At 40.4% G+C, this 13,652-nt stretch overlaps 1 protein-coding gene across 1 annotated transcript in view; it reads right to left on the bottom strand.

Annotated features, from left to right (window-relative positions):
• The window catches only part of SLCO4C1 (solute carrier organic anion transporter family member 4C1), a 30,065-nt gene extending 19,633 nt beyond the window's left edge, over positions 1-10,432 (bottom strand). The window contains exons 1-3 of the mRNA XM_027739281.2: positions 10,105-10,432; positions 5,037-5,300; positions 930-1,124 (exon numbers count right to left, since the gene is read on the bottom strand). Of these exons, the coding sequence (XP_027595082.1) occupies positions 930-1,124; positions 5,037-5,300; positions 10,105-10,348 (703 nt within the window). The 5' untranslated portion in view covers positions 10,349-10,432. The remainder of the gene's footprint in view (positions 1-929; positions 1,125-5,036; positions 5,301-10,104) is intronic.
• Positions 10,433-13,652: the final 3,220 nt, after the last annotated feature.

Below are 13,652 nucleotides of genomic sequence, written 5' to 3'. Positions count from 1 at the left end.
AAAACCCGTTTTGTTATTTTAGATTTATCATATGCAACTATTGTATTTGTTGGCATCAAATGAAGTGGCTTGCCTGGAACAAATGTGCAAGACTTGTATGCAAATAGGTGATGATTTCAATTTTGCCCCATAAAATCAAGTCTGGAAACGAGTTCAGGAATCTGAGGTGCCTTGAATTCCTCCTACAAGTTATCAATATAGCTAAAATGCTTCTGTCAGCTTACACACAAAATGGGGGGAAGCAAATATCTTTAAACCCAGAGAAAACACACTTCAACTACAATGAACTTGGCAGTAAAAATGCACACAACCCAGAGAATGATGACTGAAAAAAGTTAAAAACTACTGCTAGTTTTTAAACAACCCTAACCCTAACCCTAAAGCAATACTATGGCTTTGAATGAAGGAAAGATACTTCCAGTATGTCCTCCTAAAGTGCCAGATTTGTACGTGGCTAGAGAACTGCACTGATCACACAATGCACAGCACTGTCTCCCTACTGAGTGGACGGCTTACTAACAGAAGGTAATTAAATCAAATTGTTAAAGGATACAATATGACCTAGCTACTGACTAATTGATATGCAGTATTTTTCAACACCTGTGACACTAAAAAGCAAGTTTTTGCTACAGCCTATTCTGTTGTTAACAGACAGGCTACATTAACCACAACCATTTTCAGTTACTGACATCAAAAAGTAACAGGAGAGGTGCTCAAAGTAACTTTATCAGGCTCTACAAAATAAAACTTGAAAAGACTTGATACTTCAAGCAGACTAATACCTAGATTGCACAGTAACTGATGTAGAAACACTTTATGCACATAAGTAAACAATTACAAGATTTTTGGAGTAATTCATAAAAGCATTTGGAAGGTATTGTAGTTTATGATCAATCCAGACGATATGTTATAAACAGTTTAAAAGTTACCTATATAAAGGGAAGATTTGTGTTTTGGGACACTATCATCAATAAAAGCTGTTCCCAAAGTATACAGCGGCGTTCCTCCAACTCCCAGCAGCAGCTGTCCCAGAATGAAGACATACATATACTTGTGATGTGAAGACTTCATGCTGGCATTGCAAGTTATATTAGCAGACACAGCTTCTGGAGCTTGACAAGTGTCTGAAAAACAGAGACAACAAGACTTTATAATTCTGATACCCAGCTCATCACAGTCTAGCTGAAAAAAAATCTGTACTGAAAGCTAAACTACAAATGAAGTGCTGTTATGTCAGGCTCCCACTTCAATTTTCACACCTATTAAGGTATCCCATATGGCAGTGCCAAGGTTTATATCCCCCAAAAGAAATACTATCACGGCTTGGTTCTTGTTTCCTCACCAGGAAGGTAAGATGAATGAAATAGCCTTATTAAAATGCTTTGCCTTGTTGAAAGCATTACTGATCAGATTTATGGGAAAAAACAAACAAACAAACAACTATCTGTCAAATGGTCATTCCACAGGTTGTGAATACTCCTGGGTAACACACTTCATTTTGTTCTTGTATGTTATAATGATTCTAAGGAGCACTAACAACTTCCACTCAATTGACAGACCAGCCTGAACAACCTAAGGAAAGCTGGACTGCTAGAAAGTGCAGTCAGGCACTAGCAAAGATAATCCTCCCTTCTCATTCACTCTTTTGAGAAATGTTTCCCTAGGAGAAAAGAAAACCCACCTTGAAACCTACACCACTACCTCTCATAGAGCACACACACTGCCACCTCTCCAGAACAAGTGGCTAAGGTAAAGCCTCTGTACTTAAGCACACAAAGAGGAAAGCAGTGGTGCAGCAGTGTGAGGTTGTGTCTGCTCCTGTATTGTTTGGCACTACAAGGAGGGAAGAGAAAAGAGGAACTGATGACAGGGAGTATGTGTTCTCTTCTCCTTCCCCTTGCTATCACTGCACTTTCAGTAAGAGTGCCAAGTGATGAGATAAAAGAGAAGCATGTTTCTTTTTTTCCATAGAAGAGCATGAAACCTTAAGAACAACAACAAACTCATCAGTTTTGTGGGAATAAGCCACACTGAACAGACATATGAAAACATCCTTCAGATCCAACAAGCAGACTGATTCATTCACACTACTTTGCCACAAAATTACTACTTTTTTTTTTCTTCCTCAGGTCCTTTTACATTTTAAAACACTTTTTACTTAAGCAAAGAAAGGGCAAGCTCAATCCACACTTTGAGCTCACAAAACAAAGTACAAGGAAGTCCTTGCCACACAGCAGATATTTAAACAAACTGTCTACACTGGTGTTATAAATACATCCATGGACTTTACCATTACTCCCTGTAGCTCACAACAGGTGATACAGTGCTGTTACACAGAAACAGGCCAACATAAGGGATAATAAAACCTCACATCAAGAGCAGGAGTCAAAGATTTCCTTCCTTTGCACTTAAGAAGAATCCTGGGTAATTTGTCCCAGTGTTTGACTGTCTTCACAATGAAATTATCTTCCTTGTGTCAAGTGAAAAACTACTATTCATGTTTGCTATGAAAGACATATTGAAATATGTTTAAATTTTTAAAATAAAATCCGAGACAGAAGTTTAAAGGTACACTGCTTATAGCATCTGCAGTTTTCACAGTCCCCTCTGCCATCTCTGATTAATCAAATTCGGCTGCTTCCGCTACGGACACACCACCAGGTGGAGCCCTGACTGCACACATCGGAGCCAGCCGAGGCACCGGCGACTCTGCAACCTGGAAAAGTTCAGAACAAACAGCTGGTCACACCTAGGCTACAAATCGGAGTCTGAAGCCTTTCTGGAGATTAGAAAAGAAATGTCTGCTATGGCTAAAAAATTTTAATAATAGGGAGACCATTCATTAACAACTCCTTCAATATGAAACTAAACGACTTCTAAAAAGTGGTATTAGGATAAATAAACAATGAAGTCGTTTTGTAGAGTAGGATATGTATATACTCAGAATAAAAGTAAATTAATATCCCAAGGTAAAACAGTAAGTTCCATGAAGTCTGTAAGCCTTATACTGGAGGTTATATGTATTTTGTATTCCAGTCTAGATCTATTTATTAGCCTGGCAGCCATATTAAAAATTGCACTGAACTGTACTTGAAATTATCCTGCAGGTAAAACTTACTGTAGTGACATACAGCAGACAAACATAAATAATCAAGTAACCAACTAGTAAAACAGTTCAGAAATAAATTAGGTGGTAGATTTTAATACAAAGCATCAAATAAAAGTTTTATAGAAACTTCAATATTTTTTATTAAGTACTCATTCAAACAAATAATCAAAAAGGAAGGTCTTAGGGGTGTGGTGCTATTAAATTCCACAACCAATTGTATAGTTAAGATGCTTCATCAACATCAGAACTAGCTAAACCAGACATCCCATGATCCTGTACTTGACAGTTAAAGGATGCCATTGCACAGCACCTGAAGATTTAGTTGACTCTGTCACAGCGCAAACGTTCCCTACACTTAGTCATTTATCTTTAATAGTGTTCTGTTTAAGTCAGCTAAGTCTTTCACCACAGTCCCAGCATAGGCACCTGCACTACAACAGTCAAAACAGCAGGAATGTTGTCAGCTGACAGTGCCATGGTGAAGGAGACACATTCCTTTTGAAATCTAGAAGTGGTGGGGAATTTTTAAAAGTCCATGTAGAACATCTTCCTAATGAAGCATCAACATCTACATCCATGTAGATGTCTGATAAAACAGTAACATATTCTTTGAGATTTCAACTACAGTTGTTTGAAAGGAAAGAGATCAGTTGTGATAGTTGGTCTTCTCTCCCACACTATCAGTATCTTGTTTCAATTAAAAAAAACCTGCAATCAGGTTAAAACTTATATATCAAATTCAGCTTCCCTTCCATATTACAGCGAAGGAGGAAGTACAATACTGGAACCAAAACTGTAGAGAAATGGGACTGCAACAGAGCCAGGAGCAAGTAACCTGTTGCCCCTCTATTAAAAGGTAGCAAATAATCATCTGCTCACAGCCCTCAAACACTGAAGACCGTTTTCTTTTGGCCTTGTTCAGTTAAATGTTCAATTAACTTCCATTACAGATCCTCCTTTATTAGATAGGGGAAAAATAGCTTACCAAACTTGTTTAACTAATGTCTGGACAGCTTATGCAAGTGTATGACATGATCGACACTAAAGAAATTGAGAATCAAAGCCTTTCATCAGGTTGCTTAACAGCTACTGATTTTTTTAAGTGAGCACAGTAGTATGCTTAGTCATTGGAGGCGTAAGTCTGGTTGAACATTGCAATAACAATTAAGATTAAGTCATCCTGCTTTAAACATATCCGAATATTTATGTATTAGTTACAGGTGTGCCACTAAATTGAAATACAAACCACACTGCACTAACCACACTGCATTGAAGTCTTCTTTTACGAGAAAAGTTATGTAAGAACTGAGAGCTAACTACTTCCATGATTTAAATACTGCTTTGTTCAGTACTGCTTCTTGCCTCTACTTCAAATAAATCTACAAGTTTTAATCAACATCTTTTAAAGGAACTTAGAAACTTGTTAACAAATGAATCAAGATGTCTTTAATGGTTCAAAACCCCAAAGAACTGCAAAAAGTAGCCACCTTTCAACAAGATGGCAAGTCTAATTTTTTTGACTACAGTCAAAGCTTTACTTTGACACTTAGTCTACCTCACTGATCTAACTTGATTCCAATTCACAAATAGGTGCCAGATATTTTTCTCAAAAGTGAATTTTAATTGCATATATCACTGCAAGTAAAAATAAGGCATTTTATTCAAATGTTGCTTATGAGCAAGAACTGATACTGACAGTTAGATCACTTCTGTTAAATAAAGTTCACTGTGCAGAGTTCTGTAACTTCTTGAACTTACAGATTTCACAGAATCATTATTTTCAGTGTCACAGATAATACTTTATTTTAGGATTTTAACAGAGATTAGTTACATTGTACCAAATAAAGAGCTGCACCAAGTCACTACAGAGATTCTTTTTGTGTGTGTGTGTGTGTGTGTATAATTTTCAAAACAAAGACAAGCTTACCTTCAGGTTTAGCTCCATAATGGTATTTTCCAACACTAAAGTGTGGTAAGCAAAATGTAAGGGAGCCCAGTCCTAGCATAAATGCTGAGAAAGCAAGCCATCGTGGTTTGTGCCCTCTTTCTCCGAAGAAAGATATAAACAGGGACAACATGCAAAAAGAAATGTCATAGCTTGCAGAGATTAAGCCAGTCAGGGAACTGTTCAACTCATAACGCTTCTCAATTGTTGAAATACTAATGTTAACCAGGCCATTTACCACAATACCTACAAAACCAAAAAAAGAGATAATTAGTCAAAGATATATTCATTTTAACCTTTCCATCACACAATGGTAAGTTTACCCTTGCAATGCTATGAAATTAGCATATTTACAAAGCTCCATTGTAAGTATTTATTAGCTTTAAAATCTAGGTATATAGTAGATCAATACAGTGCCAGCTTAAGCCAGCAAAATTGCACAGGCTATTCAATTTTATTCCCCTGTGGACACTCAAGCATTAAGCCAGAAATATACCATGCCTCAAACTCTTTTCATGTATTAAGGTTCCAGATTCTGTTTGAAGCACAGATTCCAAACAGAATGCATTACAGTATCATAAGATACTGTACAAGTTAAACGGAAATTAGTCAAGGTTATGGCTTGCACTAGAATAAAAGCTACAAGTGAACTAAGTTCAGGACATAGCTTTCAAAGTACTGTCAAAAAACATAAGTTCCTCCCTGCCACCACAAGGGAAGATAAGAAGGCTCTTGAATAGACATGCTTCCCCTATAATTGAAAAAAGCTATTTAAAAATACTTCACAACTGTTCTAGAGCAACTGAGATGATTTACTTTAAGTGAAAAATAAAAAGTTTGTCCTCTGAATCTTGAAGTTCCCAGAAGCAAAAGTATGAAATGACCCAGAAAAAAAGGCATTGCACAAGCTGCCCTACTGAAGCACAGATGAACCTCAAAAAAATAAAAATTATCCCAAAGTAGGAGCAAGTAAGCTGCAATTGCCAGTGCATGTCCATTTTTACAAATGCGCTGTCTGTAGATTCTAACTCGAATCTCCCATCCTGCTTCACATTCTGTTTCTATGTGAAACACCAAAGAGATTAATAGCAGTAGTTCATAACAGTGCCAGGCAACTTCATCATAGTCTAATTAAACTGTGTCCATAATAAAATATATACCTGAAAAGAAGTTAGGAAGTCTTGGAGTCACAGCTGCAAATAAGTTGGAGTTATGTAACCTCATAGATGACTGATGAGCCTCTCTCATGACACAGGCCCTACAGTTATTCTTACTCTTTCTAAAATTCAAACATGATTCTCTACTGTCATTCTACAACCAGAACAGAAGGACTGGTGACAGCAATAGGCTTAAGTTACTTTTCAACAAGCATTGTACCATCCAGAAGTACAACTACTGAGGACAAACTTCAACAATTCCTTCAAGTGCTCCAACATATTGAAAAAAATTACTCCAAATCAGCCAGTTGTTTTCTAATCCCCACCACAGGCAAACATTTCAACTTTTTATACAGAGGCAGCTCTTGGCACAATCTTAATTCCAATACCCTATGGCTTCTTTATTAATGTTGACAATTCTACCTATCAGTCAAGAACAGAAGTATTACAGTGTTCCTCCACTGCCATTGGTTATACATTTGGCAACTTTTTCCTATTAAGGAGCATTTACCAAAGAACAATAATAGCATGAAGGAATGAACAAACAACTTTTTCCCCCATTTGCCAGCACCTCAAACATTTACTAAGGCCTTGAGACATTCATATTAAAGCAAGTGTGCTACACAGTAAGTGGATTACAGAGCTAGAAGGCATTGTCTTTTACTGTAGTTTAGTCATCACCTTTAATTTGCATCCTAGAAGCCATAAAACCTCATAGTTAATTTTACTGAATAATTAGATTTCATCTGTAAACACACAGATGTGATGAATGGCAGCATAACTCCTCCAATGGCATCATCTAGTGACTAATCACTAGGAAAGATGGAACCTGGCTAATACTTGATCTGAAAAACAAGTTCTGCAAGGCCATCTCAACACTCTAAAGTTGTAGCACAGAAGCTAGTTTTCAACTCTTCTAAACCAAAACTTTATTGTCCCACTACATCTGTTAGAGCTTTAGGTTCAGTGGGTACTGACCCATAAAATCCAGATTAATTATAAACCAACTTAATTTGCTCTAGTGAAACACAAGAGTATTTTTTCTTTATCCTGTCTTAAAAAAAACAAAACTGCTCTGCAGTTGTTATAAGCATGGTGGCTTTAACACAGTAGTTTGCAGGCACACAAAAAAAATAAAAAGGCCCAACCAGCCTATAAAATATTTGTGCTATTCAATTTTTTTAGACATATTAGAATGAACCAGCCTCAAACAGCAGTTTTGTTATTTTGTTTAATAAAAATTACTGACAGTCCTTCTTGTACTCAAAATAGTGAGATAATTTCTACCTTGTTTCCTACTACAGCTAGGAATTGCAGCACATCCAGTTACTGTATTACAAGACACAACATACATTTATGCAACTCCATGTGCTGTACAGAAAGCAGGTATTAGCCATGCAACAACATTCTACACAAATTGTTTTCTATTCCGGAAATACAGGTTTCATACATACTTGACACAGAAACAGCAAGAAATTACAAGTTCCACCTGGAATCTTCTGAGAAGCTGAAATACAGCACATCAGGTGCTAACAATAATCTCTTTTCTAAAGCAGCTAGAAAATAACCTGACAAATACATGCTTTCAGTTAGATACATCCAGAAATCTACACACAGGTACCAGGTCACTGCAGATAATCACCCACTATGTTCACTCTCGAAAAAAGCCTTCGTTAGTCTTCAATACCTTACGTTATAATCTGTTCTAGAGGTGTGCTAGCAAGTTAAATAGATATATTTTATCTTCCTCAATGATTGTTTCTGTAATTTGGAGGGTAAGTCAAATAATTAGACCCAAAACCACCACACAGCATTAGCTCACAAAACTTCAAAATTCCAGTCGTATTTTGTGTGCTTTTATCTAAAGTCTGAAGCTACAGACTTGAATGTTTTCACAAAGCTTCATACACAACCTTGAATTTCTTGCTGATAAGGACTCTTGTTTTTCCTGCCTCTCAAAAGGAATTGCAGCTTGAGTCTTTAGCACTCAATTTCCTTTCTGTGTTCTAAACCAAAGGAAAGGCTCTTATTCAGAAAATCGAAGTAACAACATCAGGAATGCCACAAGACTTGTGATAGCCACACTTACATCAGCTTCCAAAACCAACATCAGAAGTTTCCTTACATTAAAGGCCCTAAACCTGAACTAGACTACTTACCTGGAATATATATAAAGTTAGATAACAGGACCAAGAGCTGGATAAGCAGCACAAACAACATTTATGCCTTCTTAAGGGGACAGAAATTCTTACGGTACAAGATGCTTTTATGACTGGCAACCTACACAGACTACTAAAAAGAGAAAAATTTTCAATGACATGAAGTTTATTATTCAGCTCAGCAACCAGATCACAACAGCAAACCAGATCTGAAGAAACTTAGAAGTGCTAGAAATATTCAAGACACTTGGTTTAGTACTCTTAAGTCACTCAAAAAAAGATAGACGTGTATTCTAAAAGTCTTCTACTATTCAACTGCCATTGAAATCCGCTATGTAAGAAGTTCTTCCACCTTTACCTTTCTTTTTATTTATGAAGAAAATAAATTTGAGCTAACAGCAGGACAACTGTAACAGTAATCACCTCCTGATCCCAGCAGCTGTAGCATGACTTTTCAAATCCAACTAAGAAATAACAGGCTCTGCTCAAAACTCCCTAGATATTTCTTTTCTAACACAAGACCTGTATGCTAAGATTAGACTCTGAACAGGTTGAAATCAGAAAAAGTTCACAGAAACTCATACTGAGAGACAATGTCCTTCAAGGACTTTCCAAGCAACACAAACAGCATTCAAATCCTTCTAGGTTTTAAGCAGAACCTCCTGTTCAGTTCTCCTCATACCACCCCAGTTATCTCAGTGCAGTTCCAGGCAGGAATGCAGCCATCCATATCCCGCATATCTTTGGTGAAGTATGATGCCAGCTCCTGTAGCATCAAATCTCCAACATCTCCCTTCACCCTTCTACAGCGGTGTCATTCTTTAGGAGCAACAACGATGAGCTTTAAAGCCTCATATTCTTCCAGGAAACACATTTTCACTTCTAGTCAGCCCAACAAAATTGAAGGGTTATGAACATGAATCCAATAGCTCCATTTGAAGGACAAACCTCAAGACTGTATATTTGGTACACTAATGTTTCTCCTCCATCCAGTCACTACTACTGCTTCCTAAGCTTCAGACTTGCTAAGGCCCTAACAAATCTTTTTACACAAAACCAAAACTATGGACAAGAAACTCTGAAGCTGAACAGCAGAAATTTAGGGCAAGCTAAACTTCAGGTTTCCCCCACAATCAAGTTAAACCATTAAGTTTTGGGAAGACGGCTGCACTGGGATCCATAGAACAAGAACATGTTGTTTATTTGCTTGTCTTCAGAGCCATCCTCATTACCCAAAGTCCTAACCCAACCAGGTCAAGATACTGTTTCAGTTAGCAGGGAAGTAACACAGTACATGCTCGGGTACTAGAATTTTGTCTACTGGTTTATATTGGTGTTTTATTCCCTGGCTTCTAAGTCCCAACCCGTAAGTGCACGTGAAGCGTGAGCAATGCGGATGCAGCACTGACAAGAGCACGAAGCACAGACCTGGTGGGACCACGGACTCAGCAGCGTCCAGTAACGTAGGTGGGAAAAGAAGAGGCAGAACAGAGAGAAGTAGAGAGAGTAACACTGTACGAGCAACTTCCCTATACAAGGCATTACTGTACTTTCTTCCCCTAGCAAAGCCATTACCGTCTCTAGAGGAACCCTGTCTCTCCTTGCCCATTGCCTAAAACATCATCATGCTTCTCCTGCCTCCCCCAGTCCAGGTTCCCGGCCGGCTTCCCCCCAGGAAAGAGAAGCAGCAGAAGAGGTGCCCCGGGCACCAGAGGGCCCACAGGGACGGGTTACCTTGGAAGGTGGCCAGCAGGCTGTACACAACCAGGTAGCCCTCGGGGTTGTTGCAGAGCTGCAGAGACTCCGGGGTGCAGCCGCCCCACCCGCAGGGCCCCTCCTCAAAGTCGGGATCGGAGGGGGCACAGGCACTAGAACTGGCACTGGAGCTGGTGTAGTTCCAGGGGCGCTGCCGGCCGAGGCTGGGGCTGGGAGTCTCGAACGCCGCGTTCTCGATGCCGCCGCCGCCGCCGCCACTCATGGCGCCCGAAGCCGTTGCCACCCCCGGCTGCGAGCAGCACCCGCGCCCAACGCTCCCGCCGCTGAATAACCACGGGGGCAGGGCCGGACCGAGCGCAGAAGGGCAGGGCCGAGCCGGCCGGCACCGCCCCGCCGGGCAGGTGCTGGCACCTCCCCCGCACGGCCCCGACACGGCTCGGCCCCCTCGGCCGCTCCCTGAGGGAAATTCCCCCGCACCGGCGGGTCGGTGTAAGCCGCCAAGAGAAGTGTGTTATCCAGCGTCATTCGTTCCGTGCGGAGAAGAAAATAAAAAAAAAAAAAAAGTCGTCACGAAAGTTTCTTTCTGGAAATGAAAAAAAAATAGTTCAAAATGTCCTTACGTAAGTGTTGCAAAAAGGGAAAGGTTGCAAAATGGACCAGATACGGTGCTTTCCCACTTCAGGCAACGTGACCCACCCACAGCAAAAGCCCTGGACATTTGTGGATGTCATCCTTTGAAAATACTTATTCCCTTCCTGTACCAGTGAGTGTTTCCACATACAGCACTTCCCAGTCATTGAACACATTAATTCAGCTGCAGACATCAACCATTAGAATTTGTCAAATGTATAAGAGAATCCAAGTTTGTTTGTATATAGTGTAAATTATTTTACTCATCTACACAAGAACAGTTGGGAGGGAATCTGGGGATCAATTAACTGTCACTGCTGGTGTTCATCTCTGGGCAGTGGAAGTTAGTCCTGAAAAGTCCTTCCCCTCTTAAGAGTCATTTACATTTTAGAGACAGGTGAAACAAGATTGAAACTAGAGATATCATCAATGACCTTGGCTTCACAGTGAAAGCCAGGGCATCTTCTTCTTCCATTCTCATCCATCTGCTCTTAGGAGAGAAGCACACATTTTCAAGTACTCATTAGCAGCACAGAAACAACATGGAGATGACCTTCTGTAAAAGATAACAAGTAACTTAGACAAGAGAATATGTGTCTGTTTATTCTTATAGATAAATTGCAAATGGGAAATCAGCTGCTTCTGATTCTTCTGACGCATCTTGCAGAGGCAGTGGGTGATGGCTAGAGCTGGAGGGCCATGGAATCCCTGGCAGCTGGGCCTTCCTCACGCTCCTCCTTGGCCACCACAGGGTCCCTTCCAGGTGCTACTCCATCCCCATAGAGAGCAGTGACCTTCCCAAGCCCACAGGAGCTCAGATAGCTGCTCTCCAGTGAAGCATTCATCTGCTGGTAACTGCTGATGCCCAAACTCTGAAACTAGCTTATTATCATTTCAGGTTATAATCTGGAGTGGTTTTTCCTCTGCTGGTCATCAAGATATATCCCAGTTAACAGCTTTGTGAGAGGTCTAAGGATGTGCCTGAGCCAGCTGGCACACTAGTCTGTTTCAGAAAGAATATTTTAGTAGAGTTTTCTTTTTTTGTTTGCATTTTATTGATTGGGGTTTTGCCCTCCTAATTAAAATAAAGTAGGACATGGCATTAGAAATGATACCCTGATCTTTGCTAGAGTGCCTACATGCTACAGTAGTAAGAATAATCCACAAAATTGCTAAATTACTCTACTGCTAAGGATACCTGAAAACCTCCCTTTTTCTACCAGATCAGCTAGGTTTGTTGTTATCTTCATCTAGCTGTCATCTGGTGGTTTTGGTTTTATCACCACAGGAAGGTGACAGAACAGAAGGGAAAAAGAGAAGTGAGTGGAGCTCACTGTGAAAAATAAAGTGTTCAGATAAAGCCAACATTTTTAAGAAAAGTGGGGAGGATAGCATTGCGGTGTCCAGTATAGGCGTAGTCTGGGAATTAAATAGGGAATTGAATAATCCAGGAAATTCAATAGGAGTGAACTCTTGAGAATTTATATTATGCTAGCAGAACACAGATTTTAGAAGAAAGCCAGAGGGACAGAAAGAGAGAGATAGGGAATAAAATATGATGTATTTGTGCAGTGGTTATGTCCCCAGAAGCAATTTACAGAAAAATGCAGTAGATTCAACCAGCTGTTATAAACTGCTTTACTCTGAGACCATACTTAAAGCTATTACAGAAGTTTAAGTTCCTGGCAATCCAAGACTGGTTACAAAATCTACCCAAAAATGGCAAAATATGAGTGGTTTCCAGGAAAGTATCTAGAATGCACTCGGCGCGGCCCGGCCTCAGCCTGGCCCCAGGACACATGCGCTTGGGCCCGGCCCCAGGCACGGACAGGAGTGAGAGAGGAGGAGCTTCGCTGGTGTGGACTGTGCCATCGTGGGAGATGAGAGTGGGACCCCGGAACACACAGAAGAGAAGGAAAACTCCAAACCCGGGCAGATGGAGCTCGATCAACCCTGTAAGGCCATCCATCTAAGAGAAGGTCACTCTAATTAAACCTACATCCTGAGGACCTCGCTGCTACCATCCAAGCTCGCTCAGCCCTGGCAGATGAACCTTAGAATTAAAGGGTGGGTTCAGTTCAGCGCATACGGTGTCTCACCTAAAAAATCCATTGCGCAGGCTCAAAGGCCTTACCCACATTTGCAAAGCTCTGTATCGACATCTTCTACAAATGCGGTCACACAAAGATCAAAAGACAAAGGCATATACACCTGCCTCCAAAGGTGCAGCCAAATTAACTCTAGCATGCTGGAACATCAGCACCATGCTCAATTCTGCAGATAGTGGACGTCCTGAGCACCGGTCTGCCCTGTTTGCCCATGAACTGTCACGTCTCAACATCGACATTGCTGCTCTCAGTGATGTTCGCCTTCACGAGGAAGGCAGCCTCAGAGAACATGGTGCCGGTTACACACTCTTTTGGTCAGGTAAACCCAGAACTGAAAAGTATTTCTCAGGAGTTGGCTTCATGATCAAAAACTCTATTGTTCCTAAACTCGAAAATCTACCATCAGCTCATTCTGACCAAATTATCTCCCTACGCCTTCCACTCCACAACAACCAACATGTTGTCCTCTTTAGTATATGTGCCCCAATTCTCCAAGCTGACCCTGCTGAAAAAGATAAATTTTACACTGACCTGTGCCGCCTTACCCAAAAGGTTCCTGCAGATGATAAGATCATTATCCTTGGTGATTTCAATGCCAGAGTAGGTAAGAATTTTGAAGCCTGGAAAGGAGTATTAGGCAAGCATGGTGTTGGAAACTGCAATGATAATGGTTGACTTCTGCTAGAATTCTGTGTGGAGCAACAGCTCACTGTCACTAACACTATCTTTCAGCAGAAAAATAGTCTGAAGACAACATGGATGCATCCCAGATCCAAACATTGGCACCTCATTGATTACGTCTTGGTGCGATGGAGAGATGTCCATGAT

Source organism: Pipra filicauda, unplaced genomic scaffold, assembly GCF_003945595.2.
Source record: "Pipra filicauda isolate LSUMZ 115617 unplaced genomic scaffold, ASM394559v2 scaffold31_size4109673_pilon, whole genome shotgun sequence".
Classification (NCBI taxonomy): Eukaryota; Metazoa; Chordata; class Aves; order Passeriformes; family Pipridae; genus Pipra; species Pipra filicauda.
The sequence above is the reverse complement of the archived record's forward strand: the minus strand, read 5'-3'. Positions and strand labels throughout refer to the sequence as shown.